General features: G+C 44.2%; 1 protein-coding gene across 11 annotated transcripts in view; it reads left to right on the plus strand.

Moving 5' to 3' along the window:
* Positions 1–23,114, plus strand: part of LOC105472909 (solute carrier family 8 member A3) — a 141,489-nt gene that overhangs the window by 19,495 nt on the left and 98,880 nt on the right. For 10 of the 11 annotated variants that reach the window (XM_011726508.3, XM_011726511.2, XM_071099964.1 and 7 more), the window contains one exon: positions 1,223–3,068. In XM_011726508.3, coding sequence (XP_011724810.1) covers positions 1,285–3,068 — 1,784 coding nt within the window. In that variant the 5' untranslated portion in view covers positions 1,223–1,284. Of the gene's footprint in view, positions 1–1,222; positions 3,069–23,114 lie in introns of those variants that run through there. The other variant, XM_024790077.2, reaches the window with a different exon arrangement.

Raw genomic sequence — 23,114 nt, forward strand, 5'->3', positions numbered from 1 at the left:
AGGGAGAGAAGAGAGATGAAGCCTTGCAGACTAACACCTGCTTTCTAGCATGAGTAACTGGGTGGCTGAAAATGCTATTTTCTGAGCTGGGAAACAGGAGAAAAAGGAGCATATATGGGGGATGAAGACTTTGAATCTTTAAGGTGCTGTACAAATCCAAATCGGCTTTCCTTTATTACCAAGGGTACCCTACACAGTTGTAGCAGAGGGAGAAAGATCCCCCCCGCTTTTTTTAGCTATTGTATGGTTATTTTCATTCTCATTCCACCCAAATGAGGTAGTGAGTGGTAAGATGAGTATGTAATAGTTTCAACTGCATTTCTTCCCATTCTTCTGAGCTCAAACTCACCTTTTAGTGGTGTGAGGCCAGTAGATGAGGCTACATATCACCCCCAAAATCTTGTCTCCAGTTTAACAAAACTTATTTTATTAATAATGATTTTTACCACTTGTTCCTTTTCATGTTTGGGTTTGAAATTTGAGTGAAATTTGAATGATCATCTTCCTGTTACTGCCTGCTTAAACTGCTCATAAGCAGGTTTTACTGGAGGGCTCAGAGCTGCTGTGAACTTGGTCTTGGGCACACCTTACAGGGCCTCTGTTTGGCTATGGGTGGGTGGCATTCACTATGAATCAACTCTTTAGATTTCCCAAGCTATCTCAGAATTATAGCTTGCCTCCAGAAGTCTTGCATTCGGGGAGGAAGTTTCTTTCCAAGGGAGTTCAGTTATATGCAGAGCAAGGTTTTCCATTTTTCGGGGACTAGTCCATGAAAATTCAATTCAATATACTCTTGCAAACCTATGTTATCCAAGATTCTTGAGCATAATGACAACAGGGTAAGGAAGTCCGAACACCTCAGAAACAGTATAGATGGGGATGAAGATTCAGGTTATACATTGCCTATTTTAAGTTGCTTCTTGATAACTCTCACAGGTAATAGAGGTTTGGGAGACAGGACTTGAAGGATATTGCTGCATTTCCATCCCCAATATTCCCAGCTATTTCAAGCCATTTTTCAAGGGAGTCTCCACCAGATGGTTTGGAGGACAGAGCAGTTATTTGTGCCTCCCATTGACATCTATTTTTCCAAGTGAGAGACTGCCCCATATGTTAGTGCAATATGTCACTGGAGGTGAAGCATCAGTTGTATTGGTGGGAAACTGCCGTTTGCTGTCCCTTTTTTCCTCATGCCTTTTCCTGCCTCTCTGATCTTTTCTAGGTCTCTGGCCTATCAGGAGGACGATTGGTGCTGCAATAGAAGCCAGTGGCTAAGTCTCGTGTATGGCGTGGTTAAGGTTGCAGCCTCTCACCTCTGCCTTCCTCCATTTTGGCCTGGTTACCTTTGTACTCTTCTTGAATGGTCTTCGAGCAGAGGCTGGTGGCTCAGGGGATGTGCCAAGCACAGGGCAGAACAATGAGTCCTGTTCAGGGTCATCGGACTGCAAGGAGGGTGTCATCCTGCCAATCTGGTACCCGGAAAACCCTTCCCTTGGGGACAAGATTGCCAGGGTCATTGTCTATTTTGTGGCCCTGATATACATGTTCCTGGGGGTGTCCATCATTGCTGACCGCTTCATGGCATCTATTGAAGTCATCACCTCTCAAGAGAGAGAGGTGACAATTAAAAAACCCAATGGAGAAACCAGCACAACCACTATTCGGGTCTGGAATGAAACTGTCTCCAACCTGACCCTTATGGCCCTGGGTTCCTCTGCTCCTGAGATACTCCTCTCTTTAATTGAGGTGTGTGGTCATGGGTTCATTGCTGGTGATCTGGGACCTTCTACCATTGTAGGGAGTGCAGCCTTCAACATGTTCATCATCATTGGCATCTGTGTCTACGTGATCCCAGACGGAGAGACTCGCAAGATCAAGCACCTACGAGTCTTCTTCATCACTGCTGCTTGGAGTATCTTTGCCTACATCTGGCTCTATATGATTCTGGCAGTCTTCTCCCCTGGTGTGGTCCAGGTTTGGGAGGGCCTCCTCACTCTTTTCTTCTTTCCAGTGTGTGTCCTTCTGGCCTGGGTGGCAGATAAACGACTGCTCTTCTACAAATACATGCACAAAAAGTACCGCACAGATAAACACCGAGGAATTATCATAGAGACAGAGGGTGACCACCCTAAGGGCATTGAGATGGATGGGAAAATGATGAATTCCCATTTTCTAGATGGGAACCTGGTGCCCCTGGAAGGGAAGGAAGTGGATGAGTCCCGCAGAGAGATGATCCGGATTCTCAAGGATCTGAAGCAAAAACACCCAGAGAAGGACTTAGATCAGCTGGTGGAGATGGCCAATTACTATGCTCTTTCCCACCAACAGAAGAGCCGCGCCTTCTACCGGATCCAAGCCACCCGTATGATGACTGGTGCAGGCAATATCCTGAAGAAACATGCAGCAGAACAAGCCAAGAAGGCCTCCAGCATGAGCGAGGTGCATACCGATGAGCCTGAGGACTTTATTTCCAAGGTCTTCTTTGACCCGTGTTCTTACCAGTGCCTGGAGAACTGTGGGGCTGTACTCCTGACAGTCGTGAGGAAAGGGGGAGACATGTCAAAGACCATGTATGTGGACTACAAAACAGAGGATGGTTCTGCCAATGCAGGGGCTGACTATGAGTTCACAGAGGGCACGGTGGTTCTGAAGCCAGGAGAGACCCAGAAGGAGTTCTCTGTAGGCATTATTGATGATGACATTTTTGAGGAGGATGAACACTTCTTTGTAAGGTTGAGCAATGTCCGCATAGAGGAGGAGCAGCCAGAGGAGGGGATGCCTCCAGCAATATTCAACAGTCTTCCCTTGCCTCGGGCTGTCCTAGCCTCCCCTTGTGTGGCCACAGTTACCATCTTGGATGATGACCATGCAGGCATCTTCACTTTTGAATGTGATACTATTCATGTCAGTGAGAGTATTGGTGTTATGGAAGTCAAGGTTCTGCGGACATCAGGTGCCCGGGGTACAGTCATCGTCCCCTTTAGGACAGTAGAAGGGACAGCCAAGGGTGGCGGTGAGGACTTTGAAGACACATACGGGGAGTTGGAATTCAAGAATGATGAAACTGTGTAAGTAACCTTCCTGTATTCTGCCCCTCCCCGACCCCATCTTTTGCCATCTCTTTCTGTCCTTCTGTACTGCACTTTACAACATTTCCTTGTGTTTGTGTTAATGTCAAACTTTGGTTCCATCACAGGTATGCAGGATCAGCAGACACCACTGGACAGGTTCTGCTTCCAAACTCTTCTTCAGTTTTCTCACTTTAAATTGTTTCTGGGCAAGGAATCCTGTGACAAGAGCTAAGGACACAGAATATTTTGTTCTCTGAAACACAAAATGATGGCTGGTGGAGCTGTGGGATGACAGAAGTTTCATGATATCAGATTTTGGAAATTCTTGTGACTAAGAAAGACTAGAGAACTGCTTGGGCCTCTTCTTCCTCCCTTCCTCATATGAAGGGTGTCTATGAGCTTTGAAACCAATCCTTTCCATTCTGGGCAGCAATAGCCCAATCAGAACATTCTCAAGAAAACAACTGGCATTGGCTTTGTTCCCTGGTACTATATTGCCAGTCTCACTGTATAACCAGATTCCAGGCACATCTTTAATTTTGAAATTGCAAAATTGATAGAAATTTGGCGATCTTTTAAAATGCCCATAGACTATTTTATGGTGTGAGGCTTGCCCAGGTTTGTTGAATTGAGTCAGTATGGCTTGGATACTGGAAAGTATCTTGGAGAAGCAGAGCTCCCAGGGCAGTGGCCACTTGTCTTTAGTCACAGGTCTAAGCTCCAAAATCTGGTGAAGCAGTGAAGGAGAAACATCCTAGGAATTGTGGGAGAAAATATATCTTCTGTGTGGTCATCTCTTTTCACAGTCTAGGACTCTCCTGAAATACCTCTTCTTGGGTTACTGCCCTGTTCTGCCCTTCAGAAACTGGGTGTTACACTTCTGTCACCTCTATTACCCTAAGGCCTCTGCCCATTGAACCCTCTTGCAAATTGGATATTCTGTCCTTTTTTCAGTTGGATAGCTTTAAAAGGGAAAGCAGAATGACTTTTCTCAGGATTTGTAGCTTATGAGAAAGTAGACTTTCCAGGGTGGCTTAGAAGGGTGGAGATGAGAAACAGAACTGCCTCTGAATGACTGCACATATCCACAAGTAGGAGATGGTGTGAAGAGTAAAAGGAGCATATAGGAAGTTGTGGTGGGGGGTGTCCAATGTTTCAAGAACCTGCTCATTATACCTTCAGTGGGAAATGAAGCCATATAACCTCCAGAAGAGGAGGAGGAAGGAACTCATGGAAAAGTGGGAAGCCATAGAAGCTAGGGAGAAGTGTCCTAGGAGTGCTTCTGCCCAGGTCCAGCTATGAGACAGAGCTCAAAAAGAGCTGGGCACTGCTGACGACAGAGCTGAGTGACCCGGGGGACCCTGCCCCTGTTCTTACTCAATCCCTTCCTAATAATGTGACTTGGGGCAGGTCATTTAGTGGGTCTGGAACTAAACTTTCTCATATGCAAACTGGGAATAACAATACTTTCCTTGCCTGGAGGCAAGGTCAGTCCTTTTTGCAGTTCCTTCCAGCTCTAAGATTTTCTGAACCATAGACATAAGCACTCAGCGTAGGTCATATTTGCACTCGCCAAGAATGTATCAGGGGATATTGTCTCTTGAAGGGAAATGGCCATTGACAAATTGATTTATTAGAGCTCTGTTTAGTCATTTTGCTGGGAAGGATAATCATTTGTTAATGTAAGTAGAAACCTGTGCCTTCCGGAGAATACTATCCATTTATGTGTACTCTGGGGAGAGTGTTTATACATACAAGTGAAGGACAGGGCTTCACTGGGAAAACAAACTCCATAGAATTTCACACAATTATGGCGATGTCAGTGTGGAAGAAGATATGGTAAGGCATTAAATGACATTAAGACCACAAAATTTGCCATAATTTGACAGACTTGTGGTTCTTCTGATTCAGAACTCTTTCTACCCATGACACGGATAGGTCGTTTTTCAGAGATCAGAGGCTTAATTCATTCTATTAATTTCTTCATTCGATTAATAATCAATTATGCACCTAGGATCTCTGAATATGACTAAACCTTCCTCAACCTCATTTGCATTTTCAGTTTGTGTAATATCTTGGTGTAAATGAGCCTTGCAAATTACCACTTCTGGGTGATACTCGCTCTAAAGGTATGTCAACCTCCAAAAGTTTGAGATTCTGGTCTAGATATTCTAGGGTTTGGTGAACAAATCTATGTTCACATCCATCCCTTTTCATTTATTTTTTAGACTTCATTCATTGCAGAATAATGAGTCCAAAACCTGCTCATCTGTTCTCACATGGCACCCCATTCTTGATACTTTAAACTGCAATTTTACAACTAGAGGTAGTATTCTGGAGCAGAAAAATCGTGGGCTGTAAGTACTCTGGGTTAGGATTCTGGCTCCACTACTGATTTAACAATGTAGTTTGGGAAAATTTTATTAACCGATGAAATTATTTCCTCTTTGGCAAAATGGGGACAATAATATCTCTCTTGCAGGGCCATTAAGATGATTCAAGGCATTGTATGCAGTGTACCTGGTACATGGTATATGCTCAGGAAACAAGACTCTTCATAGTAATATTGATAAATTAACAATACTCTTCAGAAGACACTGCTGAGTTGTTTAGGTTACTTGGCTCTTTGTATGACCCTAAGTTATGAGCATGCCAGTTTGGGGTTACTATGAAGAGTACTTACCTAAACTCATAAAATATCAGAGCTAGAAAGGACCTTAGAATATCTTCTGCAGTCATGCTTCTTAAATTTCAATGTGTTGCTCAATCATCCAGGGATCTCACTGAAGGGCAGATTAAGATCCAGGTCTAGGGGAGGGATTGAGATGCCGCATTTCTAACAAGCTCTGGATGCTGCTGGCCCTTTCACCCCAACTTGGAGGTGAAAGATTCTAAAGCTCTTGACCAAATCAGGAGACCCAGCAAAGAGGTGGTTTTTCAAACAACTTGCTTAATTGAATAATGATTGTTTGCTCTTTAATTCCAACTTTCAATCCCAACTTAGCAAGAACTCAGAGGCTGTGCTAATTGCCATACCAGTCTGGGAACCAAAACGGACACCTTCAGGGTACTGGACAAAATTGTGTGATACTTGGAACATCTGCTTTCCAGTCTCTCCCCCTTGTGTAACTTTATTTGCCTATCAAGCCGGGTAGTATTGAAAATCTGCCTTCACTATACTCCCCTAAATATAATCAAGTTGAGGCCAGGCCTGTGCTCTATCAATAATATAGGATCCACGAATTCACATGTCTGGTTGTATGCTTTACTTCTTCAAAGGTGCTTTTAGCAGCATGGAAGAATAGAAAAGCACGAGTTTTGGAATATGAAAGCAGATGTGAATCCATCACCTACCAGTAACTTTTAACAAGTCACATCACTTTTCTGAGTACCAGGTTTTTGTTGGACAACAGAAATAATGTCCTCTATTCTTCAAGGGAATACTAAATATAAATATGAAAAAAATGTACAGTGCCTTCTCATAGACAGTGCTCAGTCATTCAACAGACATTTGTTAAATATTTGCTATGTACTAGGTACCTTACTAGGCACTAGGGTTAAATAAGTGAATAAGACAAACTGACATTTCAGCTCTCAAGGACCTTATTGTCAAGTGGAGAGGATAAAAGAGTACAGGCAAATCAAGGAACACGGGAGAAGTGGTATGGCTGAGATGGATTGAATAAAGGAGCAGTGAGAGCTCCCTGCAATGTGTGTGGTACCACTGAAGTTTCTAAATTAACCTTCACTAAGGACGTAGTAGTGACAGAGGTGAAGTGGGGATAGGTACGTGATTAATTTACGTCCATATTACAATAAACCCTTAACATTTGAGAGGGACATTATTGACGTCTTCATGATCCAGAAGAATCCTCACCTTTGCAATCATCACTATAGTCACATCTTGAGCATTATGGCCTTTAAGACTGTAGCATACAATGACAAAACCTCACAGAGGTATGGGTTCTGCCTGCACACTAATTTCACTCATTAAACAAGTGAATGGCTCCTATATCCCAGGCTCTCAGCACGCCTTTGCAAAATAACAGATTATTGCAGCTCTTGGACCTTTGAGGTCTCTGGGAATAGTCAAAGCCACAGATGTCAAATATGTAAATGCCAAGATCTATTATAATTAAATAGCACAGGCCTCCTTCAGAGAAAAAGAGAATATTGGCTATGCTGCACATTCTCCAACCAAATCGGAATGTTAAAGCTTGAAGGTATCTGACCTCCCATTTTTTAAATTATGAAGATGAAATTCAGAAAGGGAAAGTAACTTATCCAAGATCACATGGCTAGCTATGATAGGAAGTTAGAGTTGGAAAGGACATGGAAAGAGAGGGTTGGAAAGGACTTTAGAAGCTGCAGATTGAATGTTCTCTCCACCCTTTCCCATCTTAGCCTTCTCCATTTTATTTTTATCCATAAATAAAATGCTAACTTCTAAAGTAATATGGCAATTCTTAGGTAAAAGATGCTCTGGAAGTGTGAGTCCGGGTGTATTATGTGACTAATGTCTTAACTAAGAATAATAATATATTATGGACTATTTTTAATCTCTTGCTTCACCTTGAACTGTTCAGGAAGGAAAATATTGAGCCCACGGAAATTTTTTTAAATGTCTTTCTCTACCTGAATTGAGAAAAGGTGACAGGCATAGTTGGAACATCTTTTAGGCAGTGCTGGTGAACTTCAGGCTAGGCCTTGTTCCATGAACTAATAAAAAATTTTCAAAATAATGCAGACCATTCCCTTCCAGGAATGCTTTCTCTGTAATGTCTTAACCCCAAGAAATCTTTCTGTAAAAATCTAAAAAAATCTGGAGTGTTCCAGGATACAATTTGCACATTCTCCAATTTAACTAAAACACAGTCGATTTTTTGTTTCCTTTTTCTTTGGCTTAGCAAGGTTTTAAGATAGTCTCTTTCTGCCCACAGAGGGAGATGATTTGCCTCTAGAATACCCTTTCTGTACTTGAGAGAGTCACAGGCTGCAAGCTCATGGAGGATGAGAGTCAAGTAGAGGTGGTGATATCTCTCCCTTAGCCAGCATTCTTCTCTTTCTCTTTCCTTATGCCTTCAGTGCCAGTAGCACAAGCCCTCCTTCTCTTTAGGTAGATAGTCAGTCACTAGAACTGTAGCTTCCTGAAACCCTCAGAGTGGAGCTATGTACTTGGCACAGATTTGTCCTGAAGAAGGGACTCCATTTCTGAGCCAGTTGTTGAATGGGGATACTTAGCAGTACAGTGAGGCACTTCCAGTAGGATTGTTCAACCACAATTGCCCACTTTCCAGGCCCAAAGGAATAATTGAAGGCTATGTAGACTTTTTAGCAGAAGCTTTGGTTATTGTGTCCCAAAGGGCCCCAGGTCCTGAAGAAATGTCTTTTTTTTTTTTTTTTTTTTTTTTGTCTCTTTTCTTCTTAATTACTGAGACTGTCAAAGAATGTGTCAAAGCATGACATATTCCAACTCCAGGATCCAGAGAGCACCCCAAGTTCTGTGGAGACCCTGTCATGTCTGCAAAACTCTCCAGGAAGTCCAGAGCCCTCATGGTTAGTTTGTTTTAGGGACTAGGCATGCGGTATCCCCTGGCAACACTGGATCAGCAATTCTCCTTCTACCGAAGTCAGTCCCACGCCATGTGCAGCAGCGTATCCAGTGCCCCTGCCCTGGTCTGCTCATGTTGGTTTTCTCTCCAGAATAATAATTCCTCAATTTCCACATGAGATTGATTCCAGAACTACTCTGAGGATACCAAAATCCTCAGATACTCAAGTACCTGGTATAAAATGGCATAGTATTTGGCATATGACCTAGGCATATTCTCTCCCATATACTTTATTTACTTATTTATTTATTTATTTATTTTGAGACGGAATTTCATTCTGTTGCCCAGGCTGTCCCTCGCCCATTACAACCTCTGCCTCCTGGGTTCAAGCAGTTCTCCTGCCTCAGCCTCCCAAGTAGCTGGGACTACAGGCGTGCGCCACCACGCCTGGCTACTTTTTGTATTTTTAGTAGAGACAGGGTTTTACCATGTTGGCCAGGCTGGTCTCAAACACCTGACCTCAAGTGATCCACCCACCTCAGCCTCCCAAAAAGCTGGGATTACAGGCGTGAGTTACCACGTCCGGCCCCCCATATACTTTAAATCATCTCTAGATTACTCATAATATCTAATTCAATGTAAATTTTATAGAAATAGTTGTTTTAATGTATTGCTTTTTTTATTTGTATTGTTTTTTATTGTTGTATTATCCTTTTTTATATTTTATTTTTTCAAACATTTTCTACCTGTGGCACCCACAGTTGGTTGGTGGAACCTGTGGTTGGTGGAGCCCATGGATGCGAAGGGCTGATAGTATGAGAAAACTCAGAGGTGCAGAGTTGGAGATCCCATTGGGGAGAATGTCAGTGTGGGTTAAAAAAGACACACTGTGGTTGGAGATGATCACGTGAATGGCCACTTCAAAAATGAATGGATCTCATCCTCAAAGCAGGCTCTGCTGGGCACTGCTTGGGAAGGTGCTGATTGGGGCTTCGGGCAACAATAATAAGGGGATGCAGGTGGGGATCCTGCCATGGACATAGCTTACTTTCTCTGGACTCTTCTGGGTCTTAAGGCCGGTTTCCTCATCCACTCAAAAGAATGACAGCAAGGTGAGCAAAGCAAGGCAGGTAAATGAGGAGGACTCTTCCCTGGTTGTCCAACTTTTCATCAACTTCCCAAAGGTATTTGGATGGGCTCATTCAAATACCTTTGAATAAGCACTCATTCCTTCTCCACCCTTTAGCTAGGCCCTGTCAACTCCACGAGGAAGGTAGAAGAGGTCAGAGCTGTGGTCTTTCGCTTATTCAAGATGTTTCCTTAGTGTTTTGTGTTTGTGTTTTGGGTTTTTTTGTTTTGTTTTGTTTTGTTTTGAGACAGAGTCTTGCTCTGTTGCCCAGGCTGGAGTGAAGTGGTGTGATCTGGGCTCACTGCAACTTCTGCTCCCGGGTTCAAGTGATTCTAGTGCCTCAGCTTCCTGCATAGCGGGGACTACAGGCACATGCTACCACGCCTGGCTAATTTTTGTGTTTTTAGTAGAGACGGGGTTTTGCCATGTTGGTCAGGCTGATCTCAAACTCCTGACCTCAGGTGATCCAGCCACCTTGGCCTCCAAAAGTGCTGGGATTACGGGCATGAACCACTGCACCTGGCCCCTTATTGTTGGTTTTTAAAAGAGAAACTAAGCTGTGCTTCCAGAACCCAGTTTGAAAGTTTGAAGAACTGGCGTAGAGCCAGTGATATATAATTGTTAGTTGAAGAAAGAGAGCTCCTTGATCTACAAATAGAGCATGGCCCCATATTTAAATTCTGCACATTCTAGAATCATTTTGCAAGAATCAAATGCTCTGAGGAGTTTGCTAAATAACCATGGAAGAAAGCACTAGACAAATATTTTCAGATGGCATGCTAGTTATCATTCACAGGAATTATATTTCCACTCCTACCACTTACTGGGGACCCAAGTAAGAAATTACCTGGATAAGCAAAGGAGAATTTAAAGTTGAATGTGGTGGAACTCACTTATTATGGAAAAATGTGTTTTTCTGAAAACTAGATATGTGTGTACATTTAAGTTCAGCTGTCGTTTTGGAACCACCCTTACTCTTCCTAGCTAAGGATTAGCATGCATAGGTGCAACTTGACTAACCCTGCCTGGACTCAATTCAGTTACCTTTTGATGGGTAGGGTTCATGAAGAAGCAGTTATTTGCAGAGTGTATAGAAAACACTCTATTGTAGGTTCTTTAGTTGGTACTTTCAAAATAAGTGACATCCAGATAGTAACTTAATATTCCAAATATGGCTGCAAAACAAATTGTAGATTATGGATAACTACTACTGCCATCTCTCCATACCAATCCATCTTTTGCCAGGTTGTTTGGTCTTGATTTGTCAACCTTTTAGATTTCTCTCCGTGTTTTCCACATGACCTTCACCGACCCCTCTTCCATCTCCAAATGTCTTTCTGAGTTGTGGGGATGCAGATGTATTCTGTCACCATCACAAGGGCTAACTGTGCCCTGGCTGCAGATCTTCATTTATGTTCACATTATTTCTGTTCTTGCACCCTACTTCATGTTTGTACACTGTTTTCTTACATTTGCTGTCTCTTCTAAACATTCTCTGCTGCATCTGTTTTTTCTCTAGCTGTCTGTGCTCTAGGTGCTGCAGAGGCTAGTGCTGGGTTTCCTTTCATTCCTCCTTGCACTCAGCGCCTCCCTTCTCAATTCCTTTTTGCCACGTCTCCTCTTTAAATCTTAACCTACTCCGAATAGTCTTGTCCTTCACTCTGTTGGCATCTGTACTTGGGTTGCTTTCAGTCTATTCTCTGATCTATGATTTCTTTGCGTGATCAAGAAAGTGCCATGAAAGGATCCCTTAAGAAAGCCTGTCATTTGGCCAGAACGAACTAGCTTCATGATAGCACCAGGAAGGCTGATATCTCCCAAGAAACAAACTACTCATGGTGGTGCTCTTTTTGCCTTCACTGTGAAGTGTTTGTCTGCCTGTATGTGAAGATGAGAGGGTTTAATTGTAAGGATGCAGCACAGACTGGGGCTGGTATCAGAAAACCATCAGGGACTGAGGTCGCTCAAGGGATCGCTTTCTCTCTCTGATGCTCTCCCTCCTGGGTGACATGCTTTCTGTCCCCTGGCACCTCTGCTTCTCTCTGTGGGCTTCTTCTTTATTATTTGCAGCTTGCAGTGGTACCTCGAAGTCCTAGCTCATGGCTCCTCTCTGCACATATGCTTTCTGTTCCTACCCACAAAGCTTTTTCTATTCTTCTAGTTTAAATTTTCAAGAGAAGACGTCTAATTTTTTTAACCTGGTCATGTCAGAGACCACTGACCACATATGAGTTGGTTGTCCTGTGTCAAGCACCTTTTTCCCCTCCCCTATCTAGTCTGTCATAAATGAATGATGGAGTGGGAAATTGAAGTTGCCATGGGAATTCCATGATAAGTTATCTAAACAGTTTTATCTATAAGTGGTAGACAGTGTCACTTAGAAGGGAGTCCCAGGTGAGACAGGCACCTGTCAACTCCAAACGGGCACACGTTCTAAGGTCTGCAACACCCCAGAGAGACCACTGATTTTATAGTGGCCTGTACTGGGGCAGTAGCCTGGAGAACAGGAGAAATAGCCACTTCAGAAGCCCCCAGCCCAAATGCATCAAGCTGACTATAGACTCTGCAGCCAAGATTCAGCTGGCTTCTGCTCACATCAACAGAAAACATTCTTAGTGAATGATGCTCAGTGACACGTATCTCAAGGCTGCTAGGGTCATCTCTCCCCATTTACTTTTTTCTGGTCTGTCCTCTCCAGGATACTAGCGTCAGAAGATAATCTTCCGTCATTTTCAGGTACACTATTTGGGTACTGAGTCACTTCCAAAGCCTCTTCCTGGGTTTGGATTTCCAGACCAGCCTGTGCTATAAAGCAAGACAGAAAGCTTCCCTGCCACTCATGCCTGCCAGGGATAGAATGACAACACTCCCGAGGCTCTCCCTCCCCACCCCTCCCCTGCTGGCAGCTGATCTGCTGGACTCAGCTGGAGTCAGCAGGCACCCCCTCTTTATCCTGGGAGCTGCAAACTTGATGCCTTTCCAGGAAATCCCCAGAAGCTGGAGTATCCTCATCTACAGGTGGCACAGTGTATGGCTCTGTTGGGTGTCCATGTTCCAGTGCATAGGACTGGGGTGGAAAATAGGGACCCTCCTTTTGTGTCAGTTCCACTCAATGAGTAGTGGCCGTCCCGGGGTCCATCTTGGAAAGGACTTGTGAGGCTGTATCTGGGCTCAGCTGTAGATGTGAGAAGAAAAGGCCAAATATCTGCCAATCCTAGTCCTGGGATTTGAGATAGAAAGAACTGCATGGAGTGAAGAAACTAGGAGTCTCCATTTCACTGAGCTGCATAAGAATGAAATTATTGTCACTATTTCTTCAATACTGGGCCAATCCTAATGAGAAAACCCTTTCTGAGTCTCTCTTTTCTTTATCTTACATATAACACAAAAGCTTTTTCTATTCCCTGGATGAACCCACAGGGACAGAAATTCTTGTTGGACACATGAAGCAGATCATTTCTTTATCAGACTAGAATCTTCCAGAAGTGCTGCTAACCTAGTGAGTTTTATACTCTAGACAGGTGGTTCTCAAGCCAGCTCCCCACCACAGGCCATTTTCATGGTCTACCCCTCCCCGTAGAACCCGTGTTTTAGATTATTGGCTGATAATTGGATTTCTATTTTTTTCTCATAAAATACAACAAAAGATAGCTAGTGATATTATGATGAGCTAATGTAATTATAACCAAAGCAGAGAGAAACAACATTTTAATTAACCTGTGTGGACTGTTGGAAGAATATAGGCTTTCTATTTTGGGGGTTGAGTAGAGAGAAGGATGAACACAGTCAAGGGCCGACTGTCAGACGACACTTAACTGCTGTAAAATGCTTTGAAAATATTGGGCACTCATTGTTTAAAGTTGTTTTTGATGATGGTAACTCTGTAGGGAGATCAGAACATTCTGGAAAGAATGGGCACAGCCTTGGTTACCTGGGCCTTACCACTGTTATTCAGGCCTCTGAGAAAGCTTACTATTGTTGTTGCTATGTTTCTTACATAATAAAACTTCTAATATTTGTATGAAAACATAGAATTCCATCTTTAAAGATATAAGGATTTTGTCATACCATTAGGATTACTATGATCACTTGATTCCAAGTCTAAAATATTAAGCAATTTACCTAAGAACACAGAGTTTTAAGGGTAAGTATCAAAACCTTGATCTTCTAATACCACATATTCTCACTTATATGTGGGAGCTAAAAATACTGAGCTCAAAAAGGTAGAGAGTAGAATTGTAGTTATTAGAGGATGGGAAAGAGGACACGGAGAGGTTGGCTAATGGACACAATGTGAAGTTATGTAAGAGGAATAAGTTCTAGTGTTTTGTAGCATCATAGGGTGAATATCGTTAACAGTAATTTAGTGTATATTCAAAACAAACTAGAAGACAGGATTCTGAATGTTCACAAAGAAATGATAAATATTCAGCTGGACGTGGTTGATCATGCCTGTAATCCCAGCACTTTGGGAGGCCGAGGTGGATGGATCACCTGAGGTCAGGAGTTTGAGATCAGCCTGGCCAACATGGTGAAACCCTGTCTCTACTAAAAACACAAAAAATTAGTGGGGCATGGTGGTGCACACCTGTAGTCCTAGCTACTTAAGGGGCTGAGGCAGGAGAATCGCTTGAACCCAGGAGGCAGGGGTTGCAGTGAGCCGAGATTGCACCACTGCGCTCCAGCCTGGGCAACAGAGTGACACTCCGTCTCAAAAAAAAAGAAAAAAGAAAAAAGAAATGATAAATATTTAAGGTGATAGATATGCTAATCACCCTGATTTGATCATTATACTTTGTACACATATGTCAAAATATCACTCTGTATCCATACATATGTATAATTATTATGTGTCGACTACAAATAAAAGGAAAAAAATCATTTCAGTGTATTTACAAAACATAAATTATTATATAAAACCATTATTAATAATGTTTTAAATTATATCTAAGGGTGTGATAAAATTAGAGTATAAGATTATGCTTGAAAAAGTGCAATAAGAAGTAATATGTACAGTTGAGAAAAAGTGCAAAGACCTGAGTCCTAAGCAGACTACAACTTTCCTACTTCATGGCGCTTCTCTGGCCTTTTGCTTTGAAAGGTTTTGCACCCAGCATGGCAAGTGGTTAGGAGAGGCAGCCATTCTCACATGTGCGATGGCTTCGGGAGCCATATATATTGTTCAGCTGGGTGTGGACTGGAAAGGCTACATGTTGTATTAATGCATTGTTAAGAACCTCTAAGAGTGATTTCTTTTGGGACGTGTGACTGATGGTCCAGATGGTGGAAAGACAACTTTTAATCTTTTATTTTATACATTGTGCTCTTTTAAATTTTTAACGAGAGCATGCATTTCTTTAATAATAAAAATGCAAAAAAAAATTAGCCCTAGATCTTCTGATTTTAACCTGCATATTCTCTCTATTGTGTTACATATTTTAGCATGAGAATAAGGTTATGAAGCTGAAAGTAGCAGGCTTCCTTTCCCTCATATGGAGGAAGCTAACAATGCATTCTACATTTCTCCCTTAAGGAGTTGGCTTCTTTCCTTTTAACACAGGGGCAACTGGGCCCAGGGAGTTTAGCAAGGGCCAAATAAAGTCCTTAATGCCCAGCTCAGCAATCTGGATTTACCATCCTTGACTGCTGGCTCTGACCCACCCTCACCTGAGCTGGTCTGCAGAGGATTCTTGTTTCTGTCACTTCATCACCAGGAACTACTGACAGATGATGCTTTGGCCTGCTTCCTGGGTAACAGGGCGAGGCTGGCTCAGGACCATGTTTTCAGATCGGGGGGCCTCCTTTGACGCCATGTCCATGATGTCCGAGGGCAGCCAGGATCAAGGGCTAGACGGGGCAATGATGAGATGAGAGCAGGAGGGGCTGAGCTACAGCCCCAGGAGAGCCTATGCCAGCCCTCCTGACCAAGGAGGCCAGAAACAACAGGAGAGCTGAGGCAGAGGGGTGAGTGTCCATCGCTCAATGTACAATCAGCAGACATTTGGGGAACTCATACTGTGGGCTAAGCACAGGGAAGAAAGGCACAGTCCCTGTCCTCAGGGAGGTCACAGTTGATAGGGAAGACAAGCACATGTGCTAGCTGCTATAGAAGGGGGAACCACTGAGGGCTGTGGCCACACAGAGGCAACACCCCCTTCTTGTTTTTTGTCAGGGATTCAGTTTGGTGTCATTAGAAGTGACTTGCACACCCCCCCTCCTCCACTCAATTCAGAAGGACTTGGTAAGCAGGATGATGAATTGGCTCCAGCTTGTGGGGCACACACAGGCAGAAGTGGAAGGTGGCCTTAGGAGTAAGTATATCCCCATGCAAGCTGTGTCCTTAGACCAGAGCAGCACCTGGTTCTTCCCCATTTCCAGTGAAGGTGCCTCACACACCACAAGGACACAATTTATGCCTGCAGAATGAATGAATTAATGAATGAATGAATGAATGAACGAACGAATGAGTGAATTCCTGGAACCTCTTCTGCTTGTGTGCCACACCAGGTTGCAGCAAGCCTGGGGACACCTGGGACTGGAATGTGGCTCTCAGGCATGAGGACAAGGGAGCACCCACCATTCTGCATTCTTCAGCCTTTCCTCCTCTCCTGTCCCAGCTTCAGCAAGATCCACAGAGCCCTCTGAGCACTGGCAACCTGGAGCCTCTCCACAGCCTGACCCCTGCCCAGGCACCGCTCTTCAGAGGGTGTTTCTGTGCTGCTCAGCTACCTCTGAGCCTGGGCTGCCTTTGATGCTCAGGAGACACCTTGTAATTCAATTAAGCCTTCTCTCCAGGGAGCATGTAATTATGTCCTGTCTGGGCCTTGTAATGACAGCCCCCTGCCACTGCACAGGGAGTTGCCCTGCTCAGCTGCCCAGAACCTTTCCCTGGGAGGGAACTAATCTGCTTAGCCCAGACTGGATGCAGTTCTGCACAGCACTTTCCCGAATGCCTCCAAAACGAGTCCTCACTGGCAGAACAGGCCCACTTTGGGAGAACTGAGGGCTCTCTTGGTCCTGCACTGCTCTTTGCCATACAGATCTGTCTGCCCAGGATTGTTCTTGGATGTGTGGGAGGCTGAGAGAGCTCCCTTTTCTTCTCATGGCTAAATCCCTTGGTCTTCCCAGACCTCCTGGGGGTTAGAAGGGAGAGGGAAAAAAAAGACTGAACTTTGTTTTGTTTTGTTTTGTTTTTCATTGTTGTTGTTTGCCGGTTTTCTATGTTGTCTTGCGGGGAGAGGGTGTAAGATTGATTGACAGAGCAGGCACACTTCCCCCACAAATTCATCATTTGAATTTCTCAAGTAAGATGTTCACATTTCTCTGGTAAGATGCTCCGATTTCTCTGGTTAAGATTTCTCTGGTAAGATGCTCATGGACTGGTGGAGGTGTGGGGGTGTGTGGGAAGTGTGCCTGCTCTGTCTGAGCTTTGGGGAAAGTTGCCTTAATTCTCTGCATGACTTTCTTTGCTCCTTTGGGCTTCCTTTCTGTGCAATGTAGTCTGACATGGACACTGCTCAGGGAGGTTGCTGCCCACTCCCCACACCACTGGAAACCAGTAACCCGGGTTTACTTGAGCCCTCCTTTTGAGGAACCCAAATTCTTTCCTTTCCTTGATGTGAGATCTGCCCAAAATGCCATTGGCAAGCTGTACTGAGTTGAATAGTGTCCTTCCTCCTCCCAAATGTATGTCTACTCCAAACCACAGGAAACGACCTTGTTTGGGAATAGGGCTTTTGCAGGTGTAACTATTAATAGTTATGATGAGGTTATGCTAGATTAGATTGGGCCCTAGATCCTATGACTGGTATCCTTACAAGAAGGCCATGTAATGACACAGACAAAGAATGGAGTGAGGCATCCAAGAAACTCCAAGGATTGCTAGGAAACACCAGAAGCTTGGAGAAAGGCATGGAACAGATTCTCCTCTCGGACCTCTAGAAGGAATCGGTCCTGCTGATACCTGGATTTTGGACTTCTAGCCTCCAGACCTGTCGGGGAGAATACACGTGGTTGTTTTAAGCTACCACGTTTGTGGCAATTTGTCACAGCAGCCACAGGAAACTAACACATACGACCTGCACAATGCCTACTCCAGCCTTCCATAGCAAGTCAAGGGCCTCGCAACTATGTCCAAAGGACTGATAGAAGAGTGACCTCTGTGCTGCTTGTCCCTCGGGATGCTGACCCACAGCTCTCAAGGCAGGAGTAGGCCAGAGTTCATTCAGCAACTTTGTTATATAGGGGCTCCACTTGTAAAGCTTTTGAATTCCTGTTTGCAAGTAGAGGAGGGTTGAAAAATAAATGGCCATGTTCTCTAAGCCACGTACCCAATCTGTTTTTTCACTTTATTACAGCTGTTATAATGGCCTCCTCTTCTATCTTCCAATCTCCTTAGCCCTGGTTCCTTGATAGTTCTTTTTTTTTTTCTGAGGCGGAATCTCACACTGTTGCCTGAGCTAGAGTGCAGTGGCAGGATCTTGGCTCACTGCCACCTCTGCCTCCCAGGTTCAAGCGAGTCTCCTGCCTCAGCCACCTGTGTAGCTGGGATTACAGGTGCCTGCCACCATGCCTGGCCAATTTTTTTGTATTTTTAGTAGAGACGGGGTTTCACCATGTTGGCCAGGCTAGTCTCAAACTCCTGTGACCTCGTGATCCACCCACCTCAGCCTCTCAAGGTGCAGGGATTACAGGCGTGAGCTATCGCACCTGGCCAGATAGTTCTTAAACAACTGCCCAGAGGTTCCAGCCTAGGCAGGAGCAACCATGAACTGCAGTGCTCATTTCTGCTTTTTGACCCTTTCGATGGCTGAACTCTAGGCCATGGAAAACAAGGCCCCACTGTGTAGTTAAGAGTCATTTTGTGACTAGGGAGACAAAAAAGACATGCCTATTCCCCAAATTTCCTTTCCCTCTGGAGTTCCTTGGTGCCTTAAAGCTTGTCCTGAGCTGCAGGTTATCCCGAAATGCAGGCATGTTACCTGGTGTCCTCTGCAAAGAGAGACGGGCCTGGCTGGGGCACAGCTAAAGATATCACGGCCAACCTAAGGGCAGCCAAGGCCATGGCTGTCTGTGACAAGAGGAGAGCAGCAGTGATAAGCAGGTAGGAGGCATTGAGTTAATGTCAGGGAACTGGAAGACAGAAGTTTGCCTCATCATTGCCACAATAAAATCACCAATAACAGAAGTGTGAAAGCAGCGATGTCGGTGGAAGCCCATATACACACAGAGGGTAATAGAGCAGCATGATTAAATATGTGGCCTTGTTATCAGACAAGCTGATTTGGAGTGCCAGCTACTTGTTGGTGACCTGAGCTAGAGAAAGTTATCTAACCTTTCACTTTACTCATTTACATAACATGGCTAATAATAGCACCTACCTTACAGGGTTATTGTGAGGATTGAATACAATTATGCAATATAAACCATTTAGCATAGTGCCTAGTCTCAATTCCTCACCAGGGGTATGATGTACTAGCTTTTAGTTAAGTAATTAGTATCCTGGACATGTCACAGCCATTTGAGCTATCTGGGCCAGTGTTTTGCTCAGGTTCCCCCATCAGTAATTGTATTCCCTCCCCAGTACCAGGATTAGCTTTTAGGAAGAAACAGTTGATCTAAAGATAGAAAGTCAGAGTACTGTCTGGAGGAAGGTAGAGGGAAATGTCACTATCTGCATTTTCTTTGACGCTGTCAGGGAACATGACAGGCTGCTCCCAAAGAGAGAGCAGCCCCAGGACAGGGCAGAAGGTGACCTTGAGGTTGACTCCTCTGCATCCTGATGTGGACTTTATTGGACTTGTTTTGGAGATGAAGGGAAAGAAAGATGGAATGTAGAAAGTGAAGGAAAATAAAAGAAGCGGGAGGAAGAAGGGCTGGAAGGAGGATGGGCAAAGTCTTTCTCAAGGATAATTACATGTGAAATCATTTGCCAGTGGGACTCTGGGGCTGGAGCAGCTACAATAATTACAGTACAGGTTGCAGAGGGCTCTTGGGCATGTCTTAGAGCAGACTGTAGGCAGTACTGAGGCCTCTCTCACTAGACCTGTCTCCCAGACCCCATAGTATACACACCATCCTCCCTGGGGCCTGTTGATGATCAAGAAGCTTAAACAGAACAATTACAGTTTCAGAGTGGAACCATATCTCTGGGCTCCTGTGATGAAAACCACAAGCCTTTCAGGCTGGAACTGCTTCACGTGGAGGGCCTTGCTCTTAATGGCCAAGTGATCTGGAGCAAGACCCGTGACTCTCCCATAGTGCTGTGGGTGGTGCTGCCTCTCCCCACACATCCCCGGAAGAGGAAGTTCAGTAACTAAGGGATTAACTATTTTCCAGCCTGATTCTGCTTTTTCCAATCAGGGCTTTATACCTTTCTTTTTTATCCCTATATTTGGAGATGAGTCACTCTTGCCTTCATTTTACCGAAGCAAGGCAGTTTCCTGTCACCCAATGAAGTGCCAAACAATACTGTGATTAATTAGTACTTACTGTGTGCCAGGAACTCCAGCAGGTGTTGGACATTTATGATGTATGATCCTTACACTAAGCCTGCAATGGTGCAGCCCCAGCCCTGACCACTCTGCGTTTCCCTTTTCACAACACAGCTTGTCACTAAATCCAAGTCAGGAGTTCCAGGTTAGGCTTGAGTTGTGCAGAGTCCTTAACTGAAATTTGCCATGGTTGAGGCATGATTGCAATTACTGACGTAGCTCCTCCTGGCTCTGCACACCTACTTGTCATGCTCACGCCCTGATCACAGCCCCACTCACATTTCTCACCACTTTAGAAGTTCTTTCCTGTAGAACACTTTGCTGCTGCCCTGCTCTGGTCACTGACCAGCCCTGGTCTAACCACTGGCTAAGCTTTGTGCTTGCACATAGCAGATTGAATCATATGTTTTGCTCTTTGTGTACATCAAAAATGTAATAATCATATTGGCAATTTTATGTGTTTCATTCAACATGAGGGACCCAGCATTCCTACCTTGTCCCTTTGTGAACCCTGCTGCTCTCAAATCTCCACTAGCTATTTCCTGAGCAGAAGGAGGTAAAAGGCTGGCTCACACCCCCATGTTTTTACTGTTGACAGTTACTGCCACCATCCAAGGCTGAGGAGACTTTCTTTGTGTTAGGGCTAAAACCTTAGTCATTGGATCTGAATGTCTTCTGTATTCCTTTCCTCAAAAGAAAAAAGTACCCTCTTCTGCCAACCCTCTCCCATGCCAACTAAACAAGCAAGCAAGCAAACAACAAAGAAAAGGTGATATTACAGATGCTGCTCAGCCTATGATGGGGTTACATCCTGGTAAACCCATCACAAGGGATGTAACTCCATCGTAAGTTACGAATACCATAAGTCAAAAATGTATTTATTTCACCTAACCCACAGAACGCGATAGCTTAGCTTAGCCTACTTGATCATGCTCAGAACACTTAATCTATCTCTAAACGAGATAGAGTAGGCTGGAAAAGTCTTGCAGATAGTAGACACAAGTGTATAACAATTTCCCTCCTACTGTTCCTTTTGTTGTTCACCTATCCTGCAGTCTCTGTCACTTCAAATACCATAGAAAACCTTTCCAAGTAGCCCAAATCATGCCCCTAAATAGTCACATCTCATTATTCATAGTAGTTCTGTTCCATGAAATTAGCACAAACACCGAATGAGTGAATCCTAAAGCGTTGCTCCTGGAGGAAATACAGGCTGCTGGTCACAATATTGTCATCAACTGATCAATATATACCTTGTCTTATGTGTGTTTCTGCCTAAAGACACTTTATTTCATATATACCGTTGATTCATTAACTCTGAACTCTCTGGGCAACAGCACTATAACTCATGCCTTCACAAAGCTTATCTAACACACACATTTCCTCCTCAGGCACATCCCAGCCTTCTTGCGCTTAGGATTCAGCACTATGCTTAAGGGCCATTTTCAACAGCAAACCCATCAATGCAAACACCAACATGTGAAAAATGTAGCACTAAAGAAACTGCAAAAAGGACACTGGCTTACCGCATGAAAGCTGGAAGGAGAAGACAGAGATTCACCTTGTTCCACTTCAGCTGTGAAGGTGCAGTCAGGTCACCCAGTCACTCAAATTGTATAAATATACTCTAAAATATACATATCATACAGGGTTATTTTTTTCCTCAAGTCATTTTTCTAATTTCTTTAAATGAATAGATAGAAGAGCTGAAGTAAGGGTCAGGAGCAAGAGCCCTGCCTCCTTTTCCCTTGCTGGGCTTCGTTGGAGAGCCATCATCTCCTCAATGTGTCTCACAACTCTTCTAGGTATTGGATGAGTTTACTGCAGATACGAAACCCAATTTTGCCAGTCACTTCATACTAACAGGTGAAATGTGCTGGTGGAGCCCTTTGAAGACAGGGACTCAGCCCCATTAGCCTCATTGCAGACCTAGATTCCTGCCAAAAGTAATTTGGCTGGAACTTCCCAGCCATGGCATTGTCGACATTACACATCTTCCACTTTTATGTCAATTACCATTTTATTCAGCCGAATGCTGGAGGGTTAATGTTCAAGTGGTTAGAGCTGGCTACGGGTGGGCTGAACAAGATGCCTTTTCCTCCATTCCTCTGCCTGTGGTGAAGGATTGTAACCAACCCCGGCTGGCAGCGCTTTGAAGCTCACCTAGAGTGCTCCTGGGGACACTTTCTACAGAGCCTCTCATTCGGACATGCTGTCTTCTGGACCTGTCTTCCTTCCTTTCCTTTCTTCCTTCCTTCCTTCCTTCCTTCCTTCCTTCCTTCCTTCCTTCCTTCCTTCCTTCCTTCCTTCCTTCCTTCCTCCCTTCCTTCCTTCCTTCCTTCCTTCCTCCCTTCCTCCCTTCTTTCTTTCTTTCTTTCTTTCCTTCCATTTGCTTTAAAACTAGCTGCCTTAAGTGCCTGTCTTGGCACCCCTCATTAGTGCCATTGCAATCATCCCTCCTGCCTACCCTGCTAACCGTAGCTTGTTAGTCCACAACAGCAACAGCAGCTGGAGGGCCAAAGATTGGGCTGGGGGACAGGGCGTTGGGATGGTTTTCTGGGGCAGTTGAGTTTATACATTTCTTTCATGTCCCCTTCCTCCCACGTAGACTTTTACTGCCCCAAAGGAAAACAGAAAACAACGATCTGTTTGACAGTGTTTCTATCTTTGGTCATCGAACCTGCCATCTACGGGGAATCCTACTGTATAATCAGTCAGCAAAACGGAGCAGGACCCTGTGTTTTGTAGCTGATACAACAGGGAAGCATCTCTAGTGAGGGGGCCAGGGCTTCTATTTCCTTCATTAAAAAATGAAACAGCAGACCTGATTCCATATTTAGAGATTACACTTAGATGCCACTGTGGGTGT

The sequence above is a fragment of the Macaca nemestrina genome, chromosome 7, assembly GCF_043159975.1.
Source record: "Macaca nemestrina isolate mMacNem1 chromosome 7, mMacNem.hap1, whole genome shotgun sequence".
NCBI lineage: Eukaryota > Metazoa > Chordata > Mammalia > Primates > Cercopithecidae > Macaca > Macaca nemestrina.